This window comes from Notamacropus eugenii, chromosome 6 (assembly GCF_028372415.1).
Source record: "Notamacropus eugenii isolate mMacEug1 chromosome 6, mMacEug1.pri_v2, whole genome shotgun sequence".
Taxonomy (NCBI): domain Eukaryota; kingdom Metazoa; phylum Chordata; class Mammalia; order Diprotodontia; family Macropodidae; genus Notamacropus; species Notamacropus eugenii.
The window spans coordinates 364,793,988-364,807,682 of record NC_092877.1 but is presented as its reverse complement, the minus strand read 5'-3'; the positions used below and the strand labels follow the sequence as shown (position 1 = coordinate 364,807,682).

The window sequence follows — 13,695 nt, the reverse complement described above, 5'->3', positions numbered from 1 at the left end:
ACTGAAAAGATTTCTGCAGATATCAAACTTACAGAAGCTGAGATTTTCTTTTTAAGAAATACAACATGAAGATGCCAGAGAAGCCCAGTTCATCTCCGCTAACTTCAATTTTTCTCATTACTGAAACACTCTGGGACATCTGACGATGCCTGTGTCTCTTCTCCTTTGGCTTATCACACAATGATTCCTTATGCTTCCGGATTCCTCAAGGTTCTCCACTTTTCTTTAGATGATGTTGTTTCCTCCCAAATCCATATCCCAACTTTTCCTCTGTATTGTGGGTCTTTTATTTGGACCCCACAGCTAATGAGCTACCAATCACTGTCCATTGTATCTCTGTGGTCTCTTGTGAATCACCTTCTCTCTCATCTACTTTCGTTTAGACTTTGTCACTCAGACTCCTGTCTGGTGTTCCTGCCACTAGTCTGTCAGACTGCAGTCTGTTTCTCCACACTGCTACTCCTGCAATAAGACAGAGGCAGGAGGCAGGGGAGTGTCATGGCTAGACTCTGGCCTTGGAGTCTAGAAAACCTGGGTTCAAGCTCTGCTTCCGACTCACTGTTGTGATTACTGGATGAATTCCCTAGGGCAAGTCTGCCTCAGTCAACTCTCCAAGATTCCACGTGGCACAGCAGGCACCAATCTTTATTGGCAGACAGGACTGTTTAACTGGGAGCTTCTTCTTCTAAACCAATCACAGGCTGAATTCTAAAAACAAGCTACTTTGACCACACTTCCCTTTTATAATTCCTCAGTGGTTCCTCACTATCTACCAAAGTAATAACTCCCGGATTCTCTATTTAAAGACTCTCTACAATCTGGCTCAAAATTACCTTTCTCCTCAGTTTTTCACTGGTGTCCAATCCTGCTGCGCACTCACTCTCCTCCCACCTCAGACGGCCCAATGAAGGTGCCATCTCTACATGATGCTCATGCTCCCATTCTCAAGCTTCTCACAGCCCTCTTTAACTGGACTTATACCGGCCCTTGTATTACAGATTTCTGTACAAAACAAGGTGTATGTCTGATAAATCTTTTTACGTCCTGGATGTAGCACAGTGACAAGCTGAATGTCCTAAGACATTAAGAAGTCTCTTTGTCCTAAAGTTGGGTGACTTAAAGTGCTGTTTGCAGCATAGTTTGCCTAATGAAGAACTTTAGAGATCATTTAATTTCTTGATGCAGCCTAATTCTACTGTTACGTTCTGCATTCTATGCAAAGACCATAAATGTGACAACGTTACACTGGAAGCTTTAGAGTAGTTTTTAAAAACTGACAATGCATGTAAACAGGATTGTCACTCTGTCACTTCCGTGACTTTGGCCAAGTCTGTAGCTTCTTGGGCCTTCAGTTTCCTCGTCTGTGCCCTGCTCTGGGAGCCAGTGTTCTTGGGGAGACACATGCTGCTGTCACACCTATGCAGAGCCCAGATGACCGCTGGTCCTTTGACCCCTGGCCACCCAAGCCTTTCAGAGGATGGCTCTGTGCCCCTCACCCTCCTGCTTCTTCCTGCTGCTCACACTCCAGAGATTTCTCCTCATTTGTCACTTGGTAAGTGAATTAAGGGTAGAATGGTCTCTTTTTTCAGGGGTTGTATTGCAGCTTAATTCCATTACTTTGGGTCATCAAACATTAGCTTAACTAGACAATCATTTCTGGATGTTAAGAGTAAGCTTAATGAGCAGCTGACATTTTTACATAGCAAATGCTTATGCAATTTGTTAAAAAGATAAAGTTAACCTTTGTGCCAGAGTTTGTGTATATTAGAAGGGCCTAGGTTCCATTCCTGATATATCTCTGAACAAAATTTTATTTCAAGACTCCAGAGGAAAGAGTTTATTTCTCTTTTTCTTTAATACATAATTCAATGCCTTGCTCATAAAAGCTACTTAATAAATGTTTCAGTTAAATTGAATCTTTAAAAAGATTTTTTTTAAAATGTAAAAATCTTTTTTAAAATCTTTAAAATCTAGAAAAACAATAATGTAATGCGGTAAGAGAAAAAAAGTGAAATTTCTGTATATTCCTATCAAAGAGACATTCAAAATTTATGTATTAACTGTCAATTATTTTTAATAAACTGTCAATAATTTACTTTTAATAAACTGTCAATAATTATTAAACCAGAGTATTCAAAGATTAAACGTGGACACCCTAGATATTTTTAGGGCTAATGCCTTAAAAAGATCCATCTTTGCAAGAAAACATATTCATATACTAAGAAGAAACATGAAATACAGAACTTGCTTAGGTTTTACATAAGCAAGATTTAAAAAGAAACTTATATTCAGATCAAATGTTAAGTATTTTAGTTTTGGTCAAGATATCACTACCCTTGGAGCCATGTTATAGGCTAAACTAGGTAGAAGTGGGGTAAATGCTTAATACTACTTCTCAGTTATCTGGGAATTGACAAAATGGACAATGTACACACTGTAAGCTTTGCTCTGTAAAAAACATTTTTGGGACCACTAACAGGCCTGTGTGTGATCTGAACAGTCCTGGACAGACACAGTAAAATTTTTACTCACATTTACATCTGTGTGATGAATTAAAACACAGAGGGCTGGAAGAATCTGAGGAGAGAAATAAAAATTGTTAATGAATATATATTCAACTGCTTCTAGGTTTTATTTTAAAAAGGAGAGGAAAATATTTACCTCCTGAATGGTTTCCATGGGTGGCGGTGGGTCTTTGTGGCGACATAAGTTGACCATAACCCAAGTAACATTCCTCAAGAATGTTATGGGGATAGTTGGACTGATGAAGGAGAGTAAAGGTTTCACAACCCCAAGACTTATGACATAGTCTCTACACTGAGGTCCATCACCTGTGAGATCAATTTTTTCCAACAGATTAATGAAATTTCTATAAAAAGCAATGCACAAGAATAAGTTTCACACTCATATCATTGGGCTTTCTATTTCCTTGAGATTTCTTAGCCTCCCCTGATAAAATAATATCAGGTAAAGACAGAAAAATGGAAATAGGATTATTTCTTAGAATAAAGGAAAGCAACACAGATCAACGTGAACACTACACTTCCCCAGATATCCAACAGTTCTGTTTATGAGATCTTTTTCATCAAAATATGAAAAAAATACACATTTTACTTTAAGCAAGAATAAACACCAGTTTCTTTTGCTTTATCAATGAGTGACTTTCATTAGCACAGTAAAGGAATTCATGAAAAGTAGAGAAAATATCCTAAGATCTTGCTAAAGACCAAGTATCTCAAACATTTCATGGATTTTAATGACCTAACATTACAAAGTATTAATAACCTCTAGAAAATGTCTAACAATAATCTTGAAACGTTTCAATCATGAATTGCACCAAAATCTCCAGGTACTGAACAGATTGAGTATACCACCATTTATGAAGAATGGCTTAATTTCAAAGTTTACTCTACTTGTTTCCAGTTCCAGGTGATTGCGGCTACGGATTGCGCTGTTTTCAACGTCAGTCTATTCCAATCGTCTCAATGATGAAGGTACTTCCTTCATCAGCAAAGATCAAAATCCATCTAGAACTTCTAAATCGGTGCAGTTCTTGTCCAAGTCCTTCTATAAATCCTTTGCAGTGACTTTCAAGATTATCTACTCAAACTTCCTTATTTTACAAAGAAAACGAGGCTCCAAAAGACCAAGTTACCTGTCCAAGAGTCCAATTGGGAGGATAATCTAGGTACTCTAACTACAATCCTGTGCACTCCTCATTAAATCTTTACTTAGAAACTACCCAGCACATTCATCCCCATATAAACCTAAGAAAACATACTTTCTATTTTTTTTATCTAGTTAATAGTAAAAGCAGAAAAACCTAGATGAGTCAGGAGTCATAAAGTGTTTTGAAACAACAAGGATAAGGCCTGTCATAGCAATTTGTGAAAAATGATAAAAGAATCATTCTTTTAAGTCCATTTCACTATTCCAATGAACTGATGAGCCTCTCTGATGTGAGGATTCCCTCCAGTAATGCCTTGAGACTTGCCAAGTAAACAATGGTCCAGAGCACCCCAAGGCTCCTCAATGCACGCAGGACCTTCCAATAGATCTCTTGACATAACACGGTAACCATGGAACATGTGGGTTTGTCCATCGGTTCTGTTGTTCTTATCAGTTCATCTTCCCTCAGATGACATCTTTTAAACATCTTTGTGATTCCTTGCTCAGAATGTGTTGTGACCATTCACTCCCTCCTTCCTTTGGACAACCCCTCAACTTTTATTCTTTGGAGCCAGGAGTGCGTTCTGCAACTCAGATTTATATGACACTGGAAACATATTGTAATTGAAAAGATGTGCCTTTGTTTCAAGGAGAAGTTTGGGATCATTAAAAAAGCTTTGTACTTTCCCAAAGGCAATTTCTGCTTTCCTCTCCTTCAATTCTGGGCCTAATTGTCCATCTGCAATGTCAGAAAACATTCTTCTTTTACTTGCTTTTTTTCTTATATGAATAGTCTGGGCCAAATTTGTGAGTGATTATGGATCTTGTCTGGGGTTCTGCAACGTTCCTGAAATTGATATAATCAGTACAGTGTAACTCGCAACAGGATTCTTCTTGAGGACCTTACCACCTCACCATCTATTATGAAACAGCTCTTCAACTTACACTTTAAATCAGCTCTCCTTTGTGATGATGGCGAACATCTTTGGCAAGCATGTCTTTCTTTTCCATTTCTCACTTGATATTAAGGATCAGAGGGTCAAACAAAATTGTAATTTTGATATATTTATAAGTTACCTCGTTGCCTAAAAGTCCATTTAAAACGATGCTTTGCTTGCTCCTTCGATAGTATACAAAGACTTGGAGTAAGAAAGACCTAAGTTCAACCCTGCCCCAGAAGCTTACTCCCCGTGTGACCTTGGGCACATTACTCAAATGCTTTCGATCTCAGTTTCTTCATCTGTAAAATGAGGACATTTAACTCCTTCTGGTTCTAAATCTATTCTTTTCCTTGACAAAAAATAATAAACACAAATATTGTGTTATCTTACATTCTCTGCATTGTTAGACAACATCATGGCAGAGATGTGGTCTCCTGTGGAATATCACCTGGGAAAGCCTATTGGGAGACCCCTTTCAATGCCTCAGCAAGATTTTTCTCCACACATGTATGGAATATTCTTAGAAAATTTTATGTAAGTAGGAAAAAAGACATGTCAAATTCTGACAAACTGGTAAGATGAGATGTTTTCCACCTCTGTCTTGTACTGTTTTCTTTCTCAGAATCCTTTAAGAATTGATCGCCAGTTCTTTCCACTATGGTCTTTCTTCTCTTTGCATATACCTGAACTAGAACAGTCATTTTTTCCCAATCTTTGTTTTCTTCAGTGACATCTCTACTCATACAAGAAACAAGACACTCTGACAAGAAGCATCCAAATGTTTACAGCAAGTTTCTCTGATAAAGGCTTGTCAAATACACAGAGAACTGATATAAGAATTCAAGTCATTCCCCAATTGAAAAATGGTCAAAGGATATGAACCGGTAGTTTTCAGAAGAAGAAATCAAAGGTATTTCTAGTTACAAAAAACAAAACATGCTCTAAGTCACTACTGATTAGAGAAATGTAAATAAAAACAATTCTGAGATACCACTTCACACCTACCGGATTGGTTAAATGACAAAAGGAAAATAGTAAATGTTGGAGAGGATAAAGAACTGGTCTGGTCATTCTGGAGAACAATTTGGAACTAAGTCTAAATGGCTCTAAAACTGCGCATACCACGGCAATAACACTACTGGGTCTGCAGCCCAAAGAGATCAAACAAAAAGGAAAAGGACCTATTTACAGAAAAATATTTATAGCAGTTCTTTCTATGGGGGCAAAAAATTGGAAACCGAGGGGGATGCCTATTAATTAGGGAACATTTGAACAAGTTGTAGTATATGATTGTGATGGAATGTTATTTTGCTATAAAAACACGGGAAGATTTCTATGAACTGACGCAAAGTGAAGTGAGCAGAACTAGAACATTGTACATAGTAACAGGAATATGGTCCAAGACCAACTGTGAATGACTTAGCTACTCTAATCAATACAATGATCCAAAACTTGCGATGAAAAATGCTCTCTACCTTTAGAGAGAAAACTGTAGAACTCTGAGTGCAAACTGAAGCACAATTTGTTTCACTTTCTTGATTTTTCTTGCCTTTTTTTGTACAATATGGCTAATATAGAAATCTGTTTTGCATGAACTGGTGTAATACTGCTTGCCTTCTCAATGGGTGGGAAAGGGGACAGAATTTGGAATGCAGATTTTTTAAAGAAAAAATTAATGCTAAAAATAAATAATAAATTGACTTTTCCTTAGCTGAGTACCTTATCCAGTCTTCTTTAAAGTAGTCTCTCCTTCCGCTGCTCCTTATTTAATGAGACAATAATACTCACAATATCCCACCATCCTTCTCAGCAATAGGATTATTATTATTATTATTACCAAATGAGTCTATATTACAAAACAGTGTGCCCCTTGGCTCCTCTCTCTCTTCTTCATTTGGCCAGATGACCAAGTTCTGACTTGACTACACTCAATATTACAGCCAATCCCTCCATTTTCCTTTCCCATTATCTTTTCCTCATTTTCAGTCTCTCATGTAGGATCACAGAGGGACATCAAAGCCCATCTCCACCAAATCCCTGGTTTCAGATTTTTACACAGCAGGCAATGTCCAAAGTCCCAGAATGGTCAGTTAGACGCACAAGATGAGTTGAGCCTAGACCTCTGACTTCAGAGCTGCGCCATCCTGTTTCTGTTTTTTTCTCTGATTGGTGGTCTCCCTGCACACCAATAGATGACTCAGGAATGATTGATTCATCAGCAGTGAGTCACTTCCTGTCTTTGAAAAATAATTGATTTCATTTTCCCCCCAAAAAATCTTACTCAGGACTCACTACACATCCATCTTCCCAGTTCTTTTCTCGAAGAAGTTATTCTAAGTACAGAGGTGTGAGGCTTCTGGGGGCTTCACAAGGCTTTGGCCAGAAATCAAGAAGCATTTCTTAGGCCCCTGTGTGCCAGGCATGGTGCTAAACAACGCAACACAAAGACCAAACAAACAACTCCTGCCTCTAAGGGTTCACATTCTCTCTCCAGAACCATGCTTGAAAAGAAAATCTCCTTGCCTTGGCACTGAAGCCCCCAAGTAGCAAAGTACAGGGGAAGGTGGTTAGAATGGCTATGGCATGTACTTTGTACAATTTCTAATCCTCTTTTCTCTGTGATGGAGAATGGAGGGGCATAAGGCAGGGATTTTTGTGGCAGTTTTTTTGCAAAAATGTATCAGCCAGCACTCAATAAAAGATTCCTAAATGTCCCTTAAATGATGTTTCCCGCTGCCTTTGAGGCAGCTGGGGGCGCCATAGTGCACAAGGTGCTGGTCCTAGAGTCCAAAACACATGAATATCCTGAATACACATTGTGTCTCTGACATTTACAAGCTGGGTGATTCTGGCCTGTCTCCTCAACTATAAAATGGGGATGATAGCACCTACTTCCCAGGTTATTGTAAGGATCAAATGAGATCACATTTGTAAAGCGTTTACTAGTCTAGTGCCTGGTACAGAGCAGGTGCTCCAGGAAAACTTGTTCCCTTCCCTTTCCCCTTTTAGTGAATGATAAAATTAATGTGTAACTTTTACTGTCTCCCAAAAGAGAGACTTATGAGCTGTCAATTAATAGTCCTAACTCCAAAAGACTTGAATAGTAACTTACTTTATCAGAATAGAAAGCAGAGAGATATGCATGCTGGGTCCCTCTTGTATCCTTCCACCTAGCATCGACTTTCTTCTGTGGTCTGGTTTTGTTTCCAGAATAACACTAAGATGGACAAGATTCAGTTCCTCCAATCCTTAATCAATGGTCAGGCAGCTTTCATTCAGAGTAAAACACTAAATGATGACAGACAGACTTAAAACCCTGTTCCTTTCCTGCCACTGCCATGGCCAAAGAATTCACCCCCAAGGCCTTCCAGAGGCACTCACCTTGCCTGGTCCTCAGAAAGCAGACTGTCGACAAATTGACAGAAATAGACTTAGGATCAGCTTCTAAATTTACCTAAGTCCTCTAGGTATTTGGAAGGGATATCAGGAATGGAACTGAATCCAATCCACCCTGTTTACAAAGGACTATACAGAGCAAATCACTTGCCAAAACTCAAGATAGCTTGTCAAGGGCAGAGCCCTTTTAGACACTGAACTCTGTCTTAAAGAAACTAAGACATTCCTATTTGCACACTTGTGGGGAAAAGGTCAGTTACATGTAGCTGAGATCTAAACAGCTCATTTAGTCTTTTAACACAACCGCTAATAAGAAGAAAACTCTTAAGCGACTCAGTTTCACATCTTCGGTTCTTCTACACTCTCTATTGCAGAACTAATGAACAATGAAACATAAGGAATAAAGGAGAAATGGAGAAGGGGTCTGGATTATGTGCACACTTAGCTATATATATACAAGTACATGCATAATATTTTAAAATTAATTTTCATCTTATTTCAAATCAGTTTTCTTAAGCTAACCCAAAAGCTATTTTTGGTGGTGTTAGGACATGCAAACTTTTCTCTGTGTGATAAACCAGCAGAATGCCATTTTCTCTTCCTTTTGCCATGTCTAATAGTATTCAATTGTAATTATACTAAAACTTTATACTGACAGCTTTTTGGTTGTTAATAAAAAGCATGATACAGACCTATGATATTTCCCAGTGCCCAGACAGCTTGCTCACACACATTTTGATGAGGTGAATGGAGAAGCCTCAGAAAAAGTGGCACAGCATCTAGGAGAGAAAAAAAGAGCAGTGAGAATTGAAGGTACAACCGGTTTTGGCATCCCAGCCCAATAAGCAAATCCCTTTCTTCTCCTAGAACCTCAATTCCTGAAAAATAAAATTAACATTATTTAGTATAAAACTGGAAACATTTCTATTCTGTGACAAATTTTCATCTACAAATTTTATTATGAAAAATTATTAGCAGATTAGTTAACCCTGAAATTACTTTGTATATGTTTGTGTAATAAAGGAATTGAAATAATAAACTTGTTAAACTACCTAAAGTTAAAGATGAATCCCTTTATGTAAGTACTAGATTATCAGTCCCTCTATTAGGACAGAAGTTCCTTGAGGGGAAGGACTATGTAATATTTATCTTGTGTCTCTGCTAGCACTTCACAAAAGTACTTGGTGCATACCTACTTGCTGTTCAGAAAAACCAACCACAAAGCTGAATTATTAGGCCTGATTATAACTAATGAGATGAACTTTCACATGTAGCTTATGGAATCTACTTCAATATTTTAATTCCATTCTATGAACATGGCTATGCTTCGATTGTGGGCGAACGTCCATTCACAAACAAGCAATACAGTCCTTTAAGAGACTTAGAAATGATTGTTAATTGGTCTTATCTACTACTGCAGATTACTACAGATAACACAAATTTCTTCTGATATTACTGTAAAATTAATCCACAAACATTTATTAGGCACTAACTACGTGTCAAGCATTGTACTAAGTACCAGGTAGATAAGTACAAGGATTTTATATGCTACCAACTACCAATGTTAGCAGGTTGGTGGTAGTCTATAGATGAAGAACGTAATATATTCTGTAACATACTACGGGTCTATTGTTGTTGTATGCTATATGTAGTTATGGCCAATAATTTTACTTAACTTTTTGGAGAGAGGGATACCAGGGAGAAAGAGAGTAGGAGAAAGTGACCATGTGAAAAATAGAATGTATTAATTAAATATAAAAAAAGTTATCCTTTTGAAAGCAATGTATATTTATATAAGTTTTGTGGAACTCCAAACTTTCTTCAGGCAATAAAAAAGATCCTTTCTGAAAGTTTTTTTTTTCTGTAAACTTGTTATAAGAAAAGCAGTAAGGGATGGTGGGCAGAGGGTTAGCCTGAGAAAGGAACCAACGTTTATTAAGCATGTACATGTCAGGCACACCTCTGAAAGCTTTACACACACCATCCTGTTTGATCAGAACTAGGGTTAGAAGCAGGAGTTAGGAAGAACTGAAATTACTGCTCTCCTCTTGCCCTGCTAGAGGACTTAGCTTCTCAGTGCGCATGGGAACTAAAAAGATGCTTCAGTGCAGAGCTTCCAACTCCACGTACAATGAAAACCACAGGTCCCTGCACACTTTTACGAGGTTAACTGGAAAACTCTGACAAATACCTCATCTTAACACCGTCACTCTCCAAAGGCAACGGAGGGGAACAAAAGATTAAGAGGAGTGATGATTTGAGCATCTGAGTCTTGCTCCTCCATTACCATCCTTGAGAGTCTCACTGCCATTTATTAAACACTGAAGGGAATACTTGAAATTCAAATTATTAAGAGATTGTATAAAACATATTCAGTTCTCTTAAATACTTATGTATGTTCATATCTACTTATTCTAGCACCTGAGAAAACCAATCCATTTTTGAGCCAGATAAAGCATTCCTAACGTTCAAAGAAAATTCTTTAGCTATATCACTGAGAGACGTAAGGGACTTTCCTAAGGTCACACAAGCTAGTATATATCAGCTACAGAATATTAATAATAATATTAATAACATTTACACAGCATTTACTTTGTGACAAGGACTGTGCTAAGTGCTACACATATATCGTACCACTTGATCCTCATAACACCCTTGTGAGGTAGGTGGTATTATTATTCTCATTTTACAGATGAGAAAACTGAGGCAAACAAAAGTTAAATGACTTGCTCAGGGTCACACAGCTAGTATGTGATGCTGGACTTGAACTCTAGTCTTCCTGACTCAAGTGCTCTATCCACTGTACCACATGCTGCCATGAATTCATGTCTTCTTTACTCAAAGTCTTATTCTCTTGGTAGTACAGGCAACTGTCTAAGACTGCAAAGTGCAGAGAAGATGGCACTATGCCCTTCTGGAACTTCCCATACCAATGATATCACAGACCTATCCAGATCTACAGTACTCCTCTGAATTCCAGAGAGAGAAAAAAAACTGCACAACCCAGTTTAGCCAACACTGACAGGAGGGCCCTGGTGCAAAGCCCCTTGCTGGGTGTTGAGCATTTATAAAAAAGGCAATCAGAAAACCCTAATCCTCAACATTCAAAAGAAAGGCCCTAGCTTAGTGTCCATGCAGTATTATCTATGACAATTCTAATCAACTGTCCTTTCTTGGAAGGGGCAGCTGGTAGAGAGGCATATACAAAAACTTTTAAAAATTGTTTTTTATTGAGAGATTACCTTAAAATTAGTCAAGAAACATAAAATACAAACTAAGATTTTTCTTCCAATCAAATCAGAGCCCTCTCTCAAGACTGACAAGTTCACAATATGCTTACGCTTAGTCTCTGTCAGCTACCTGGAGACATTTATAGAAGATTCTTTTCTTGAAGCACAGGTTTACTCTCAAAGGAAAATAACTACTTCTTTAGGTTTTTTTACATTGACTTTTAAAAATAAGGCATGCAATTGTTAAATGACAGTCAACTTACTGGACTGAACAACAGCCTGTGTCTGCTCAGAGGTTCCAGATGCAATGTTTGTCAGAGCCCATGCAGCTTCAAACTGTAAAGAAGGACTATAAGAAACAAAAACTTTACCAGCTTGAATTTTTTATTATTGGATCAAACCATATTCAGATTCAATTCTCTGTATAAAATCCCTTATTCCTCTCATCAGTTATATCTCCAGATCACGCCAAGACCTATCACCCTAAACAGCCCATACGAAAAACAACTGCTCTTGGTAACAAGTCTGATATTTTTATACTAAATTTATTTCTATCTTTTCTCCTTTACTTTTTCTATTAACACAGTGCGCTTCCAAGGCTAAAACCAAAGAAGGGAAGTTTGTAGTTTGAAGTCAGAACTGTGACTATTAAAAGTCTCTTCCCCAAATAAGCAGTTCATAATTTAAATTTTTTCTTTTTTTGATCCTTTTCATTAAAGTAGTACTTGTTTCAACCCAACATACAAACCTCTTCTTGTTGTGAAGCTTATCGTTTAGAAAGCTTGGGAAAATTATACAAATAAGGATGAATAATTGTTAGCAGAAAAGTTATGAGGGCCTTGCCTTTGGATATAGCTAATTACTGCAAGGAAACTTGTGTTTTGGAGCTCTGTATAGGATTTGGAGGGCTTTGTTGCTGATAAAGAATTTCAGAGCTTTATTATCCTATTCACCATATATGCTCTCTTCTGAAACCAGACTAAAAGATTACTAACAGTTCACATGAACTTATTCCACTGAATTTATCATTTATTAATAAAAACAAAGAAGACTTTGTGCCTTCATTTAAACCATACCCGATATCATTCATTGATTTTTTTTTAAATCTCAGTTTTCTTCCTGTTTAGAGTACAATCAAAATTTTAAAAGCACTTACTTGTCGTCTCTTTCAAGACAATGGACTAAAATAGGTAATATTCCAGATTTTATTAAGTCGTCAATTGGTGGATTGCGATCACTGGACAAAAGCTTTCTATGAGAAGTAAAACAAGGAAAAAAATCATTAGATTTAATGATATGCAATGGAAATTTAAATAATTGTATAGATACATGGAATAAACATTCCCATATGTGAGAAGTTTTGACAACTAAATTTTAAAAATTCCAGTGGTAAACTGACTCAAAAATCACATTTTTTACAATGTGACTTTACTGATTAAAAAGCTCTGCCTCTCCATCTCCTACGGCTTTGTTGTGAATAATCCGTCTGGTTTTTGGGGCACTCTATTAACAGCTCAAATCCATGGCTACTATGCATACCCCATCTAGCATACTAGTGAGGCTGCCCTATTAACATGGCAACATTCACTCTCATGCCTAGAATGCCCTTCTGCATCTGTCCAGATCCCCACTGTCCTCCACAGGTCAGATACGCACTGTCCCTATTTTAATAAGTCTTCACTGATTATTTCAACTTTCATTCATTTTCCGTCTTCCTACTCTCTATGTATCACAGCATTCAATTTTGTCATAAAGGAAAAAGCACTCAAGGTTAGGTGCTAAGCATTAGGGACACAAACAGAAAAGTTTCTGGCAATTGGAGGAGAGAAAGAAAGGAAGGAAAAAGAGGACAAAAAAGTCCCAAAATCCTGAATGTGAGGAAGAGGGCTGAGGACAACCTACTTTTCCAAGTTTAGCAACATTCCTTATGCTCTACATGTTCTACATTCTAGCCAAATTGGTCTCCGAGCTGTTCCCATGCATGATCTTCCACATTTTAAAGCCTTTAAATTCCAAACTAAAGAGTTTATATCTGATCCTATTGGCAAAAAGGAGCAGTCAAAGATTCAGCATTGGAATGACTGGTCAAACCTGTGCTCCACAAAGAATATTTATGCAACTGTGTGGCAGATGGATCTGTAGATCTGTAACCTTGAGATTCTGCTTGACCAACATGAAAAGAGCAATGAGATGGGGAAAGCTTTTAGTTATACTAACAGTTATCAGAAACTGTATATAATTAAATACAATGGAAATTTAGTGAAAAACTGAGTTTTATACCATCTTTTTTTTCTTTTTGGGCTATGGTCTTATACTATTTAAAAGTTTTTATTTTGTGCACATTTATACACTTGTATCACATTAAAACACAAGTGCAGGAGGAATGCTACCAAATTTAACCTTATTAATTATAAAAATTACTCAAGAAACATTTGTTGAATGAGCTCAGCCTGAAAGTT

At 37.4% G+C, this 13,695-nt stretch overlaps 1 protein-coding gene across 3 annotated transcripts in view; it reads right to left on the bottom strand.

Annotated features, from left to right (window-relative positions):
* Nucleotides 1-13,695, bottom strand: part of KPNA4 (karyopherin subunit alpha 4) — a 53,974-nt gene that overhangs the window by 14,632 nt on the left and 25,647 nt on the right. For all 3 annotated transcript variants that reach the window (XM_072618593.1, XM_072618594.1, XM_072618592.1), the window contains exons 6-10: nucleotides 12,393-12,488; nucleotides 11,500-11,585; nucleotides 8,699-8,785; nucleotides 2,662-2,831; nucleotides 2,533-2,577 (exon numbers count right to left, since the gene is read on the bottom strand). In XM_072618593.1, the coding sequence (XP_072474694.1) occupies nucleotides 2,533-2,577; nucleotides 2,662-2,831; nucleotides 8,699-8,785; nucleotides 11,500-11,585; nucleotides 12,393-12,488 (484 nt within the window). The remainder of the gene's footprint in view (nucleotides 1-2,532; nucleotides 2,578-2,661; nucleotides 2,832-8,698; nucleotides 8,786-11,499; nucleotides 11,586-12,392; nucleotides 12,489-13,695) is intronic.